A 14,580-nucleotide genomic window follows, 5' to 3' on the forward strand; every position below is an offset into this window, starting at 1 on the left:
AAAAAACTGTCCAGCAGAGGTCTTGTGCCGTAATCTATTTTGCTCATAGACATCCCTGGCTGCTCCTTCCTTGGTTGCTATGTTCGCTGCTCAGTAGGTCTCATCTGAATGTCTCCAATCTGAAGTCAAATCAGAATCAGTGTTTAGTTAAATAAAACCAATGCATACTTTTAAAATAATCATATGGTAGATGCAGGAAGCATTCATAGAATTGGATTTGTGCTAAACAGCATCCTTTTTGATGCTAAAGAGAAAAGAAGCAATAAGTTTAGTAATTTTTTTAAATTCTAGTAACAACTATCAAGATTTTACAATACAGACTAACGCTCGATACTTTAGGGGACGAAATACTGTACATAGTTAAATAGAATACATCCTGCGCAAATCTGTATGAAACTTACAAGAATGGCACTCAAAGGGACAAGAGCAGGAAACATTATGTAGCAGATTGAGGAAAAAAGAGTGGAAGTAAATGCGTCAAATAAATAGTGAAAAAGTAATGTGTGTTAGTCTGTAGATAATTACAAGGACTAAGCAGTGCCATCACTAATCTTTCATCAGGTATAATAAGAAACTTAAACATTTAAAGTACTATTCATAAAGTTTTTGTTTAAAGCTATTTTAAATCAAATTACATGGAACATACAACACTAAAACATGTAATTCAGCCTAACCAATCTATGGGACATTAATGGCACACTTCAGTTTATCGCCTCCCTTGTATGCTCATCTAGCCACCCTTAAATGTCTCTATACCACTCCTTGTGGTAGAGCGCTTCACATTCTTACTAACCTTCTGAATATAAAATAGTTTTATGAATTAACCAGTATGATTTCTTAGCAACTAGCTTAAGTGGTGGTTCCTTGTTCTAATGAACCCCACAACTGGAAGCATTCTCAGTATGTGCTTTGTTTAATAATGTTAAAGAACTCTAAGATCATTCTCAGCCTGCTCTTCAGGAAAAAGAGAACAAAGCATTTTCATCCTTTCTTAATAGGTATAACTTTATTGCTCAGGTATTACGCTTGTAAATCTCCAGTGACTCTGTACGTTTCTATAATATGGTAATTAAAACAGTTAACTGCAATAAGATTACAGTCTAATAAAAAATTTTAAACAATTTAGCACTATTTTTCCAGTCAGGAAAAAACCTCCAATTCTTTGTTTTTGTTATGATTTGCGTTGCAACTTTTAGAAATACCAGGTGTTCTTTCATTTCTTTTTGCACTGGCTGCGTGAGCAACACACATCTTTCCATTTCCACATATTTCCACATAACTCTGAACATTAACTTCCTTTTGAAATTCTTAATTAAATCGGTCTCCACCAAACTGAGGCAAACCAGGACCAAATCACTCAGATTTTCCTTGCATCATTTTTTCTTCTCTTACTATCTCCTTTAAATCGGTGCTCTGTTGTTCTCTACACTTCCAAGACTGAGAACAGTTCTTCTCTATTCTATTCACATCACTCAATTTTTACTAGTGCCAAATATCTCTTCTCAGTCTTTTCTTAAAAAAAGTCCTAACTTCTCCAATTTATCTTCCTAAATGAAGATCCTCATTCTTGCTGTGTTCTTGAATGCTTTCATATCCTTCCAAAAGTGTTGTGCCCAGAAATGAAGACCATACTCTAGTGGAAGCAGAACTAGCGACATATACAACTTCAAAATAACCTCCCCTGCTCTTCTATTCTATGCCATTATTACTAAAGCTTGGGATATTGTATGCTTTATTAATGTCACACTCATTCTGTCCTGCTGCCTCTCCAAGCTCTTCCTACTAAAATGAATCATCTCTCTTTTCTCCATTTTGTATCTTTCAACTTCCTAATCATCTCACCACCCTGCCTGTTTCCTCCTGTAGCTCTACATTATCCTCCTCCAAAGTTCACAATGCTTCAAAGTTTTGCATTGCCTTGCAAATTTTGAAAATGTGCCCGATAAACCATGATCTGGATCTTTAAGATATAACAGTAAAAGCAAAAGGTCCAAGGTACTGACCAATTTTCCTCAGATGTAAAAATATTGAACCATCACTCATTCTTTATTGATGCTCAACTAATTCCTTACCATGTTGCTACTGTACGTTTTATTCCGTCAGCTATAGCTTTACACACAAGCTTATTGTATGGCACTGAATCAAATGTCTTTTGAAAGTTCATGTACACCACATCAACAGCAAAGCTCTCAATCTTCCCTCTTACCTTGTAAAATATTTCCAACAAATTAAACGTTTTCCCTCAAGAAATCCATTCTGGCTTTTCTTAATTAATCCGTGTCTGTCCACATAACTACTTTTCCTCCCCAAATTATTATTTCTAGAAGTTTCTCTAATGCTTCCCCATCATCTAAATTAAGTTGACTGGTCAGTACTTATTGGGGTTATCTTTATTTGAAAGAGACATAACACTTGAAATTGTTCAGTCCTTTGGCACCACTTGAGCCTTGAAGGAAGACTAAAAAGAAAGGGCTCGTACTTCTGCAACTTCCACTCATTCCCTCTGTATCCTCAGCATGGATGCCTGGCCTCATGTGTACTCTGACCGAGAAGTGAAGCCAGTGCAGATTGCCAGTCTCAACACGGACTCCCAGCCTCGAGATGAATCCTGGTACGGTCTGGAGGCTAAGTGCCAGTGTGGATCGGGTTGGAAGGACTGTTATTCTGAACTTTGTATTTCCTTATTTTTCTAATTTATTCCTATTATTTTGTACGTTTGTACCTAAGATGGTGCGAAGGTTTGTAATACTAGATTTTTTATTTCTTTATTTTTCTGAACAATTTGATCTTGAGAATCTCTACCTAGGTACATTTGTACCTAAGATGGCATCATAAATGGTGACTTGTTAAACGTTTCACTGTAATCATGAGAGTATGTGCGACAATAAAGCTAATTCTAATTCCTTGGGTATATCTCACCTCATCCCAATGTCTTATTAAGTTTAAGTATAGATAGTTATCCAATAACAACACTGCTCCAATTTTAAAGTCCTCTGGAGTCTGAATGATGATCTTTATCATTGCCATGGGTAGCATCTTATTCATTGGTAAAGATGAATGTAAAATGTTCATTTAATATATCAGCCATGCCCTCTGGCTCCATACAGAAAGCCTCTTTTTGGTCAATTGGCCCAATCCTCCTATTACCATTTATATACTATCGAAGGCTTTGTACTCAATTTTATGTTTTGTTGCCAATTTTGTTTCATACTCGCTCCTGGTTTCTTCACTGTGCACCCCCCCACCCAAACATTCCATATTAAAATAGTGTTCCAAATTTTATTTTCCTCCAACAACTGAAATAAGCGCATTTTTATCTTATTTATTCTAATTTCTATTGCCTCTGCCATCCAGCAAGCTCTGGATTTGATTTATCTACCTTTCCCTTTTCAGGAAATATACTGACTTATATCCAAAATAACTCTTCCTTTCAAGTTAATCTATGATCAGCAACCACATCTGTTTTTGAACAACAGCATAACACTGCACCACCTGAGATTCTCCAAATCTGCCTATCTCCAACAAATTAGTTTGATCGAGATCTACTCACCCCATTGATACCCGGGTTCAATTCCCGACTCAGGCGACTGACTGTGTGGAGTTTGCACATTCTCCCCGTGTCTGCGTGGGTTTCCTCCGGGTTCTCCAGTTTCCTCCCACAATCCAAAGATGTGCAGGTCAGGTGAATTGGCCATGCTAAATTGCCCGTAGTGTTAGGTAAAGGGGTAAATGTAGGGGAATAGGTGGGTTGCGCTTCGGCGGGTCGGTGTGGACTTGTTGGGCACTGTAAGTAATCTAATTGAAGCAAGCTTTCCCCACAGTTAATTGGTCCTACGCTGAATTATCTTTGAGCTTTTCTTTCGTCAGCCCAAACCTTGAGATATAATGATCACTGTCCCATAATGTCTCGCTAGGCCACTTGATCTACTTCTTTCGTCAAACTGATGTGGACCAAGTCAAACAGACCTCTTTCCATGTTGGACAGGAAATGCGCTAGAGGAAAATTTTCCTGAAAACATTGTAAGAACTCTCAGCCTTTTCCACTACTAACCACTCAAAGGCTGGGACAGTAAGATCCACCATTATAAAATTACTCCACACTATGTGAAGCTTGCTGCAATTTTCCTTGCATTTCTCACTAATTGGAGTCACAAAGACCTTATTCTTAACTCCAGCCAAATTTAATCTGTCAGTGATCCCTCTGGGTCATCCTCTCCCTCCAGCACAGTAATATTCTCCTCAAATAAATCCCACCATCCGTCCTCCTTTCCTATCTCTCCTGAACAGCTTATATCCAGAAATATTTAGCCTTCTGACCTAACCCTCATTGAGCCAGCTCTCCATTATAGCCACAACATCTCAATGTCATGTGGTAATCTGTACCAAAAACACTATCTATTTTAGGGGTGGCACGGTGGCTAGTGCCAGCGACCCAGGTTCGATTCTGTCCTGGGGCAAGTGTCCATACAGAATTGCACATTCTCCTCATGTCTGCATGGGTTTCCTCTGGGTGCTCCAGTTTCCTGCAACATTCCAAAAGAAGTGCAGCTCAGGTGAGTTGGCCTTGCTAAATTGACCATAGTGTTAGGTGCATTAGTCAGGGGTAAATGTAAGGAAATGAGTCTGGGTGGGCTACTCTTTGGAGGGTCGATGTAGACTTGCTGGGCTGAAGGGCCTGTTTCCACACTGTAGGTAATCTAATCTAATCATGTACCTTGCATTTACATGCATGCATAATAACTCTCATTTAGATGCTATTACTTGCTAAACCCTAAACATTCTAGGCTCTAAACACCACTCTCCAAGATTCACTATCCATGCTGGAAGTTCATCTCTTCTAATATTCTCTGCACCTTCCCTCTTCAAGGTATTTTCTCCTTGTTCCCACACCCTGCCAAGTTAGTTTAAACCCCCACCTGTGAAATGCCCTACCAAAATGCCTTGCAAAGAATTCAGTCCCATGCAATCTATCTGGCAATGGCTGGTTCTAATGTCCCAAGAATCTAAAGCGCCTCTCTCCTGCACCATTTTTCCAGCTACATGTTCATGTGTTGTACTCTTAATTCTGTACTCTTGGAACTGAGTGCGATTCAAAGATTACTACTTTCGAAGTCTTGCTCTGCAATTTTTTTTAAACTTATCTCCCTGACTGCAGGACCATGTCCCCTTTTCTACTTCTGTAGATGGCAATGATGTGCACTGCGACTTATGGCTCTTCATCCTCTCCCTTCAGGGTGTTCTCCAGCCACTCAGTGACATTCTTGATCATGTTCCCGGTATTCCTTTACCACAACTGGATTTTAACTTAATTTCCAAACAATAAATAACTCCTAAATTGAGTTCCCAAATACAAGACATCACACTCATTTATAGATTGAAATTCATATGTCAATTACATAACCATTCTGCAAACTTGTACACTTGTCTACAAACAATGTGCCTCTTCATATCCTTACCAATTTGGTGTTATGCACACCTTTAGAAAATAAATTTCTAATTTAATTAATTAATTATTTATTAATTGTTAATAAAAGCTATGACACTGCACAGATCTTTGTGTAACCTCACTTTACTTTGAGTTTTAATTCTTTGACTAACAAATATTTGTTTATGAGCAAAGACACAGGAAGAAACCATGTAACAATTTGAGATTTTAAAGTGATTCAATATGATCATGGTTGATTTACAACTTACTGCCATATACCTACTTTAACCCTGAATCACATTACAACTTAAGGCAACATAAAATTTTAAAATGTCTGCTCAAGATTTCAACTAATTTGTTGATTTCCAGTTATTTTGTCCCAAAACTACTACAGCTTAACATGAGTTTCTCCCTTGAACCATCTTGATACATTTGCTGCCTTAAATGCACTAAAAAATGCCTCCACTGATTAAACAAAAATGGAGAGAAGGACTGAAATAACCAGAGAAGGAATCCTCACCAAAACGCAAGTTGTGCAATGAAATATCCATAACTAGTCAATGGATTGTTACTTGCCTGAACATGAGAAGGTGCACTCAAAATGTAAACAACAGCACTGGCCAAATCCTCTGCTTTCAGACACTAAGTGAAAGAATACAGGTTGTTAGATAAAGCTAGCTACGTAATAGAAAAAAATTGAAAAAACGCAGAATTAAGTGTAACAGGTACAAAGTGCTTTTTAAAGGAAAAGTGAATAAACTTTAGATATATAAAGCAGTACAGGGTCGTCTGAGAGACAGCGAAGCACAACAATTTATTTGGATTGCTCTAGCAATGATGGACCGAACAGCCTTATTTTTAGCTGTAAACGTCAATGTTTCTCAATGTATTTGGATATCACTAATGGTTTTGCTCAATATGGACAGCTGTCCAAGCCAACTGATTGACAGGAAACTGTGATATATTTGACAAATGGTTTCAATTAGGCAAATTAAAGTTCTCTTCCATTACAAAGCTAGGAGAAGTAACAATCCCTCACACTGCTGGTCACTGCCAAGATTTGTTGTAAGTTCAAGCTTACTTCATTTTTAACCATCTAGTCAACTTGACACTCAGATGCACTCCTCCTTGGAATATTTCGTAGGTTTCCAAACTTCTTAAGAAACTCAACTTATTCAAATTTCTTACAATGGCACTGAACAGTTAATTGCTTTTGCCAAGGGTATTTAGACAAACCAAACCAGTGTTTCAAAAAGGTTTCATTTAATTTATCATGCTTTAATATTCCACAATTATTAAAGCCAAGGCTACAGTATTTTTGGAGAAAAGCCTTCTCAATTTGTCCTGCCACCTTCAAAGAACAGTGAACATACGGATCCCAATTCTCTCTGATCTTGTAGTCCCTCAGTCCCTTTAAAATTATATCTTTTGGTTTATACCCAAGTGCAGGTCATTGATATACATCAAAATGAGTAACTGGTCTTGATGCAAATCTGTCAGAACACAACTTCCAGTCTAAAATTCTCTGTTAATCAACACTTCTGGCTTTCTGTCACTTAATCAATATTGTGCTTAAGGCCTATCATACTGTACCTGGCTAAACATTTTATCTGCATACTTAACATCAATCCTCAGAATTACCTTATACAAACACAATTAGTCTTTAACAAAACGAATGTGCCAACTAATACCTAGTTAAATGTTATTCTACTTTAGAATACTCCACAGGCATATACAATACTGGTTAGCTTCTGGTTAACATGCTTATCAAGGGGTATTTCATTTGCAATCTAACATGTTCTATGGCATCACTATAATTTCCGAGGAAAGTAGGAAGATTGTGGTTAGTGTCTCTGCAATTTGCATCCTCATTTTTCCCAGTAATCTAGATGCCTCCCAACTGACTGAGTGCCATTTTCATTTTGAGGAATGCCAGACTTTGAAATATTTACTCTCTATTTTAATCTTATCCAGGATTGGTTGCTACCTTCTCATTTACTGACATATTGGAGATGAGGATGCTGCTAGTGAAGACGAATGCTGGCCAAGAACATCAGTCACACCCTCTGTCTACATAAAACTATTTTTCCTTTGGGCCCAGCTGTCCCCACCACTCCTTTGTCTACTGTGTTTCTGTACAAAGTTACAAAAGTCATGACAACAGTCACTAATCTATTGTCATACTCTTATTCTCTTTCAGATCTACAGTGTTGCCCACATTCAGCTCAGTTCTCCACGATAATGTGAAACTGACGTTTGTCATTAGCCTCCTTTTTCTGTCTTTTTTAAATCTCAACATCTTTAGACAACCAGGGAACTAGCGTTAGATGCCCTATCTTTTCCTCTGTGGGGGTGTGCCTTCTCCATAGCCGAATCATCTCCTGTTTAAAAACTTACCTCTTTTTGCAAACCAATTTGGGATTCTGATTCACCTGGACCAGATCCTTAACATATTGAAGCTAGCCTCAGCCTCCCATTGGCCCTTTGAGCATTCAAGCACATCACAATGTCTCTGACTCACTGCTCCCAAATGGATTCCTTACAGCCACAATAAAATTTCCTCAATACAAAATTCAGCACATATCTTTGGGTTGGAAATAAACCGATCAACACCTATTTTGATTCATAACTGGAAATCAGGTATCAAGCCATGCTAGATATACTCTGTTTAAAAAAAGATACTATTGAACCTCGAGATGTCTTGGCTACGGTAAACGAGACATTTAGAGTCATACAGAATTAGAAATGCACAGCATGGAAACAGAACCTTCAGTCCAACTCATCCATGCCAATCAGATATCCTAAATTAATCTAGTCTCATTTGCCACCATTTGGTCCATATCTCTCTAAACTCCCCGACCCCTCCATTCATGAACCCATCAGAAGCCATTTAAATGTTGTGATTGTATCAGCTTCCATCACTTCCTCTGGCAGCTCATTCCATACACTCATCACCCTTTGCATGAAAAAGTTGCGCCTCTCACCCTAAACCTATGTCCTCTAGTATTCCTTTGAAGTGTGATTCAAGAATTATAACGTAATGGTGATATGAACCTAGTCTTGTGACACTTATTTGTAACATTATATCACACAAAATGATTACCCTTTCTGTAAAATTAAATACTTGATTTAAGCCCGAGTGTTTACTAAGTTACATACAATCTACAGCAAAGAAACTGAATACTTGCCCAACTGGGGCATGGCGTACTTATGCTCTGCAGAGTCATGTCACACTTTAATTACCTCTTTATAATATGCTCTATATCCTTCAATGTCTTTCTCCCTTATGTGTGCAAGCCTCCCTTTAATTTTTTTAATATTGTCTGTTCCAACAGCTCTAAGGGGCGGCATGGTGGCTCAGTGGTTAGCACTGCTGCCTCACAGCACCAGGGACCCAGGTTCAATTCCAGCCTTGGGTGACTGTCTGTGTGGAGTTTGCATGTTCTCCCTGTGTCTGTGGTTTCCTCACACAATCCAAAGATGTTGCGGTCAGGTGAATTGGCCATACTAAATTGCCCAGTCAAGGGTGAATGTAGGGGAATGGGTCTGGGTGGGTTACTCTTAGGAGGGTCAGTGTGGACTTGTTGGGCCGAAGGGCCTGTTTCCATACTGTAGGTAATCTAATCTAACCTAGTGGTAACACATTCTATTTTCCCTTGCACCTGCGTGAAGACACTTTTCTTCAGTGTCATATGAAAGGGAATGAAAAATTCATTAAATAGCATTTTCATCAAGGTTAGGCTTTGTTTCTCTCCTTCCTTTCGTGTTTACAGATTACATCATATCTCAGCATCTAAATAAACCTCATTTAGGCTCCAACACTTACAACAGTGACCACAAAATTAACAGCTAAGACATACACAAGAATTTATTTACACAGCAGTTTGGTTTCCATACCTCAAGGTTCTCGTATGTTGCTGCAGCTTTTTCTGGATCATTGTTATAAAGCCTAAATGCAAACTCTGTTTCCACCAATCCTGGAGATACAGACTGGAAAGGGCACAAGGCAAAGTCACAATATCAGTTTGTATTTAAATAACACTTTTAATGAATAACATCCCAAGGTGCCCCCCAGGAACATTATTAAACAACAAAATTGTAACATGAACTACAGCCAGACAGGCAGCATTTGTTATTTCTTTAATTTGGCAATTGCAGGAGTCACTCCAGTTCAAAAACCTACAATTTTCTTTCACTCATAACAAGTGTGGTTTGGGAGACATACAATGTCTATTTCTGGGTCCCTATGTTAGCAAGAAAATTAACTGCCTTCTGTAAAAGCAAAAACACTAAACAGTTACCCCCTTTTTGTTTTACCCTTGAGCAAACTGAATTAGCAAACCTCCCCTATATTTGTTCATAAAGGATCCTGATCACATTGTTCCCTCACCACCTCGGTGTTCAGTACAGTGGTTACTAAGGAAGACTAACCCTGATAATAATGAAGAGGCAGGGGAGAACGTTTGGGGGTTCAGGATACGAAGCTCTTAAGTATGGTTTGACAGGAGGATGCATTTTAATTGCTTACAAGCCTGGACTTGAGATGACAGCCAATTAGTAAAGGGAAGAAAAAGAGAGAGATTGTGGTTTGGTGGGGGTGGGTTGGGCAGCTGAGGAAAGAGATCAAGGCTCCAGGGATGAGCAAAGAGAAATAGGACCTCAGAAGGGTACTGATGACAGGATTGCTTCTCGTGCTGCTTCTTAGAATACTAATTAGCAGGATATATCAGACGAGTACATGGTTGGAAAAATGATGCAAAGTGGTGCATTCGGACCGGTTCTGGGGGATATGGCACAAGTACAAGCCAAATGAGTTGTATCTGGGCAGAACTGGAACTGATGACCAAGGAGATTCATTTGAAAGTGTGGTTGGGATGGTTTGAACTAAACTGACAAGGGGCTGCAAATCTAAACGGGGGACAAATGACAAAGAAATAAGGACTAAAACAAAACACAGAATAAGAAATAGGAAGGTGAAAGCAGAGAATTCATGGGCTGGAATCAAATAGGAGAAAGGTGAACTGAATGAAGAATGCTAAAAAAGACTAGCCATATGGCGAGACCTTCATAGTAAAGTGAATCAATTAGTTGTGCAAATAGGCCTAAACAGATATAACAGAGCTGATTAGAGAGTTGCACCATACAATAATCAGAAATGGGAACTGAATATCCAGGGTCCCTCAGTTTTTAGAAAGGGCAGACAAAAAAGGAAAATATGGGATTACACTGCTAATTAAAAAGGAAACAATTAATGATTGGGAGGAAAAATATTAGCTGTGATGAAGTAGATTCTGAATGGTTGTGCTGAGAAACACCAAGAAGCAGAAAATTATAGGGGGGTTGTATGTAGATCCCAAACTGCAGCAGTAATATTGAAGGAGGCATAAACAGGAAATTGGGGTGCAAGTAATAAAGGCACACTGTAATTATAGGAGACTTCAATTTGTACACTGATTGGACAAATCAAATCAGAACCAAACTGTAAAGGATAAATTCTTAGAGCGTAAAGGAGCAGCACAGTGGCTCAGTTGTTAGCACTGCTGCCTCACAATACTAGGGATCCTGGTTCAATTCCAGCCTTGAGTGACTGCATGTGGAGTTTGCACATTCTCCCGTCTGCGTGGATTTCTCCACGTGCTCTGGCTTCCTCCCACAATCCGAAGATGTGTAAGTTAGGTGGATTAGCATGCTGAAATTACCTGCAGTTGTTCAGGGATGTGTAGGCTAGGCGGATCAGCCATAGTAAATAAAATAGGGTAGCGGGCTGGATTTGGATGGAACTCTCTTCCGAGGGTTGGTGTGGATTTGTTGCGCCAAATGGCTTTCTTCTGTACTGCAAGGGTTCTATGTTAGTTTTATGGATTAATACATTGAAGAACCAAGTAGGGAAAAGGCCATCCTTGACTGGGTACTGTTTAACAAGGAAGGAATACTAGACAATCCAGTTATGTGTGGGCCCTTAGGAAAACATAACTACAGTAGGATGAATTCTTCATTAAGATGTAGAGTGATGCAGCTGTTTCCCAGACTAGGGTCCTGAATTTAAATGAAGGAAATTACGATGGTATAAGGCAAGAGCTATGATAAATTGAGGTTCTGAAATAAAAACTCAGCATGAGAAACTCAGCATGCCTGGCAGTATCTGTGGAGAGAAAACAGAGTTAACATTTTGAATCCAATGATCCAACTTAAGATCTGCCCAGTTTCCCCAGCAATTTCAGTTTCTGCTTTAGATCTTCAGTATCCACAGTTCTTTGTTTTATTTATATAAATTGGGGATTGTTATATAAAAGGGATGAATATACAGTAGGTAGGCAATGGCATACATTTAAAGAGTGCATAGACAAATTGTAGAAGTTATTCACTCTAGTCTGGCATAAAAATAAAATGGGAAATGCGGTCAAATCATGACTAACAAGACCAATAAACAACTGTATTAAAGCCAAAAAAACGCAATAGACACAAGGATTGGGAACAGTTAAGGTTCCAGCGTAAGGAGACAAAGAGACTGATTAAAAGTCAAAAATGGAATACAGGAAAAATATTCTAGCTATGGAGAGAGTGCAATGAATGTCTTCCAGAGTGACTCCTGGGATTGTGGGGCTGACATACAGGGAGGGACTGGTTCAGTTCGAGTTTGGAAGAATAAGGGATAGGATAGAAGCAGGAAGGATGTTCTTGATGACTGGGGAGTCCAGACCCAGTGCTCACAAATCTAAAGGTTAAGGACAGAGAGGAGTAGAAATTTTTTCACTTAGACATTGGTGAGCCTGTGGAATGCTCAGTGACGGGAAATTGTTGAGGCTAAACTTTCAAGGAAGGTGAAGATATAGTTTTTCAACTAAAGGAAATAGGAAAAGGATATTGAATTGGATTATTAGCCATGGCCATATTGAATGGCAGAGCAGGATCAATGGGCCTATGTTCAATGTTTCTATGTAAGAGAGTGATTTGAATTAGGTCAAGATAGATCATAGGTGTCTGCTGGGGAGTGGTTGGCAGAGAGCTGGATGATAAAGGGCTGAGTCAAATAATCGTGATGGGGGAAGCAGTATGTTTGTTGAAACCGTTTAAGTGAAACTGTGCTCTAAAAGCAGTTATCTGTTGAATCTCCATATCTTCATTTACCTGTAAGAATTTAAGTCTCAATACCTGGCAAAAATGAGTAAATGCATTTTTAAAAAAATCATAAGAATGTCAGTATGCTGCTACCTTAAAAGAGCTATAAGGTTTGGTGTTGGGTCCACTACTTTTCGCCATTTATATAAATGATTTGCATGTGAGCATAAGAGGATTGGTTAGTAAGTTTACATATGACACCAAAATTGGAGATGTAGCGGACAGCAAAGAAGGTTACAACAGGATCTTGTTCAGATGGGCCAATGGGCTGAGAAGTGGCAAATGGAGTTTAATTTAGATAAATGAGAGGTGCTGCACTTTTGGAAAGCAAATCTTAGCAGGACTTATACACTTAATGGTAAGGTCCTAGGGAGCGTTGCTGAAAAAGAAACCTTGGAGTGCAGGTTCATAGCTCCTTGAAAGTAGAGTCACAGATAGATAGGATAGTGAAGAAGGCGTTTAGTATGCATTCCTTTATTGGTCAGAGTATTGAGTACAGGTGTTGGGAGGTCATGTTGCGGCTGTACAGGACATTGGTTAGGCCACTTTTGGAATAGTGTGTGTAATTCTGGTCTCCTTCCAATCGGAAAGATGTTGTGAAACTTGAAAGGATTCAGAAAAGATTTACAAGGAGGATTTGAGCTATGGGGAGAGGCTGAAAAGGCTGGGACTGTTTTCCCTGGAGCATCGGAGGCTGAGGGGTGACCTTATAGAAGTTTACAAAATTATGAGGGGCATGGATAGGATAAATAGACAAAGTCTTTTCCTTGGGGTTGGGGAGTCCAGAACTAGAGGGCATAGGTTTAGGGTGAGAGGGGAAAGATATAAAAGAGACCTAAGGGGCAACTTTTTCACACAGAGGGTGGTACGTGTATGGAATGAGCTGCCAGAGGAAGTGGTGGAGGCTGGTACAATTGCAACATTTAAGAGGCATTTGGATGGGAAATGAATAGGAAGGGTTTGGAGGGATATGGGCTGGGAGTTTGCAGGTGGGACTACATTGGGTTGGGATATCTGGTCGGCATGGATGGGTTGGACCGAAGGGTCTGTTTCCATGCTGTACATCTCTATGACTCTATTTAAATGGCTGTTCTACCTCCAACAGGTTGGCTTCAATCATAGCCACTCCATCTCCCACCGCCATTAAAATTAGGGAATGATGATCTGGAAATTATTCATTCCTTAAAATTCTCACCAGCACCCAATATCCCTATTCTCAGGATTAAATACTATACCCCACATATCTTCAGGATCTGAAAAACTGATTAGATTGATATTTTTTTCTCATACATTACAACAGTAGGAGATCAGAGTAGACCAAACAAACAGTCAGCCAAGGCTGCTCACAGTTCACCACAATCATGGTTCATTTTAATTTTTAAATCACTTCCAGTACAACAGAAATGAAGAGCATGATAAAGAAAGAGGACAATTTAAAACGTATAATGGAACTAAGAATTCTTTATTTTAAATGTATGGCTAAATAACGACTGGTGCCATCATTTGATTTCCAACAACTGGATTACATCAGGTGAATTTTTCCATTTCTGTACACAGGTGTAAGAACAGGTGTATCAGGCGGCCCCAATATCCCTAACTTCCAAGAGAATGCAACAGAACGCATGCCATGCATGCCAATCAGCACAAGATCTCCAGAAAGCATGGGCATGTTTCTACCACAGCCCTCGACAATGGCATCCTGGGTCACCAAAAGTCACTGGCCAGTATTACCCGGATCTTAAAGACTACCCCTTGAGGCATACTCTTTGAGAAATTTAACAGCAAGAAGATAATTGATTTTATTTTTTCTTACTGTGAGTTGGGGATGCAAATGGAGAAACATCAGACAGTCTCTCAACCCAGCAGGCAGGGTTTGTCCTGATTTCACAATTGGTAAACTTGTCACCTTTCTTGCCAGATGGGAAAGCAGGTAATCTGAGAGGTAGCAAGTGGAGGCCCTTAAGCAACATTCATTGGCCACTTACATTAAAGCCTTAATTGCTGCCAGGTTCAGAAAGCTGTCCATGGACCTTCAT

At 39.3% G+C, this 14,580-nt stretch overlaps 1 protein-coding gene across 1 annotated transcript in view; it reads right to left on the reverse strand.

Annotated features, from left to right (window-relative positions):
• The window catches only part of dhrs11a (dehydrogenase/reductase 11a), a 79,705-nt gene continuing 65,125 nt past the window's right edge, over positions 1-14,580 (reverse strand). Inside the window, exons 5-7 of the mRNA XM_043718558.2 lie at positions 9,323-9,415; positions 6,002-6,067; positions 1-119 (exon numbers count right to left, since the gene is read on the reverse strand). Coding sequence (XP_043574493.1) covers positions 78-119; positions 6,002-6,067; positions 9,323-9,415 — 201 coding nt within the window. The 3' untranslated portion in view covers positions 1-77. The remainder of the gene's footprint in view (positions 120-6,001; positions 6,068-9,322; positions 9,416-14,580) is intronic.

Source organism: Chiloscyllium plagiosum, unplaced genomic scaffold (genome assembly GCF_037043375.1).
Source record: "Chiloscyllium plagiosum isolate Xiang-an unplaced genomic scaffold, Cpla_swu_hap1 HiC_scaffold_31, whole genome shotgun sequence".
Taxonomy (NCBI): Eukaryota; Metazoa; Chordata; class Chondrichthyes; order Orectolobiformes; family Hemiscylliidae; genus Chiloscyllium; species Chiloscyllium plagiosum.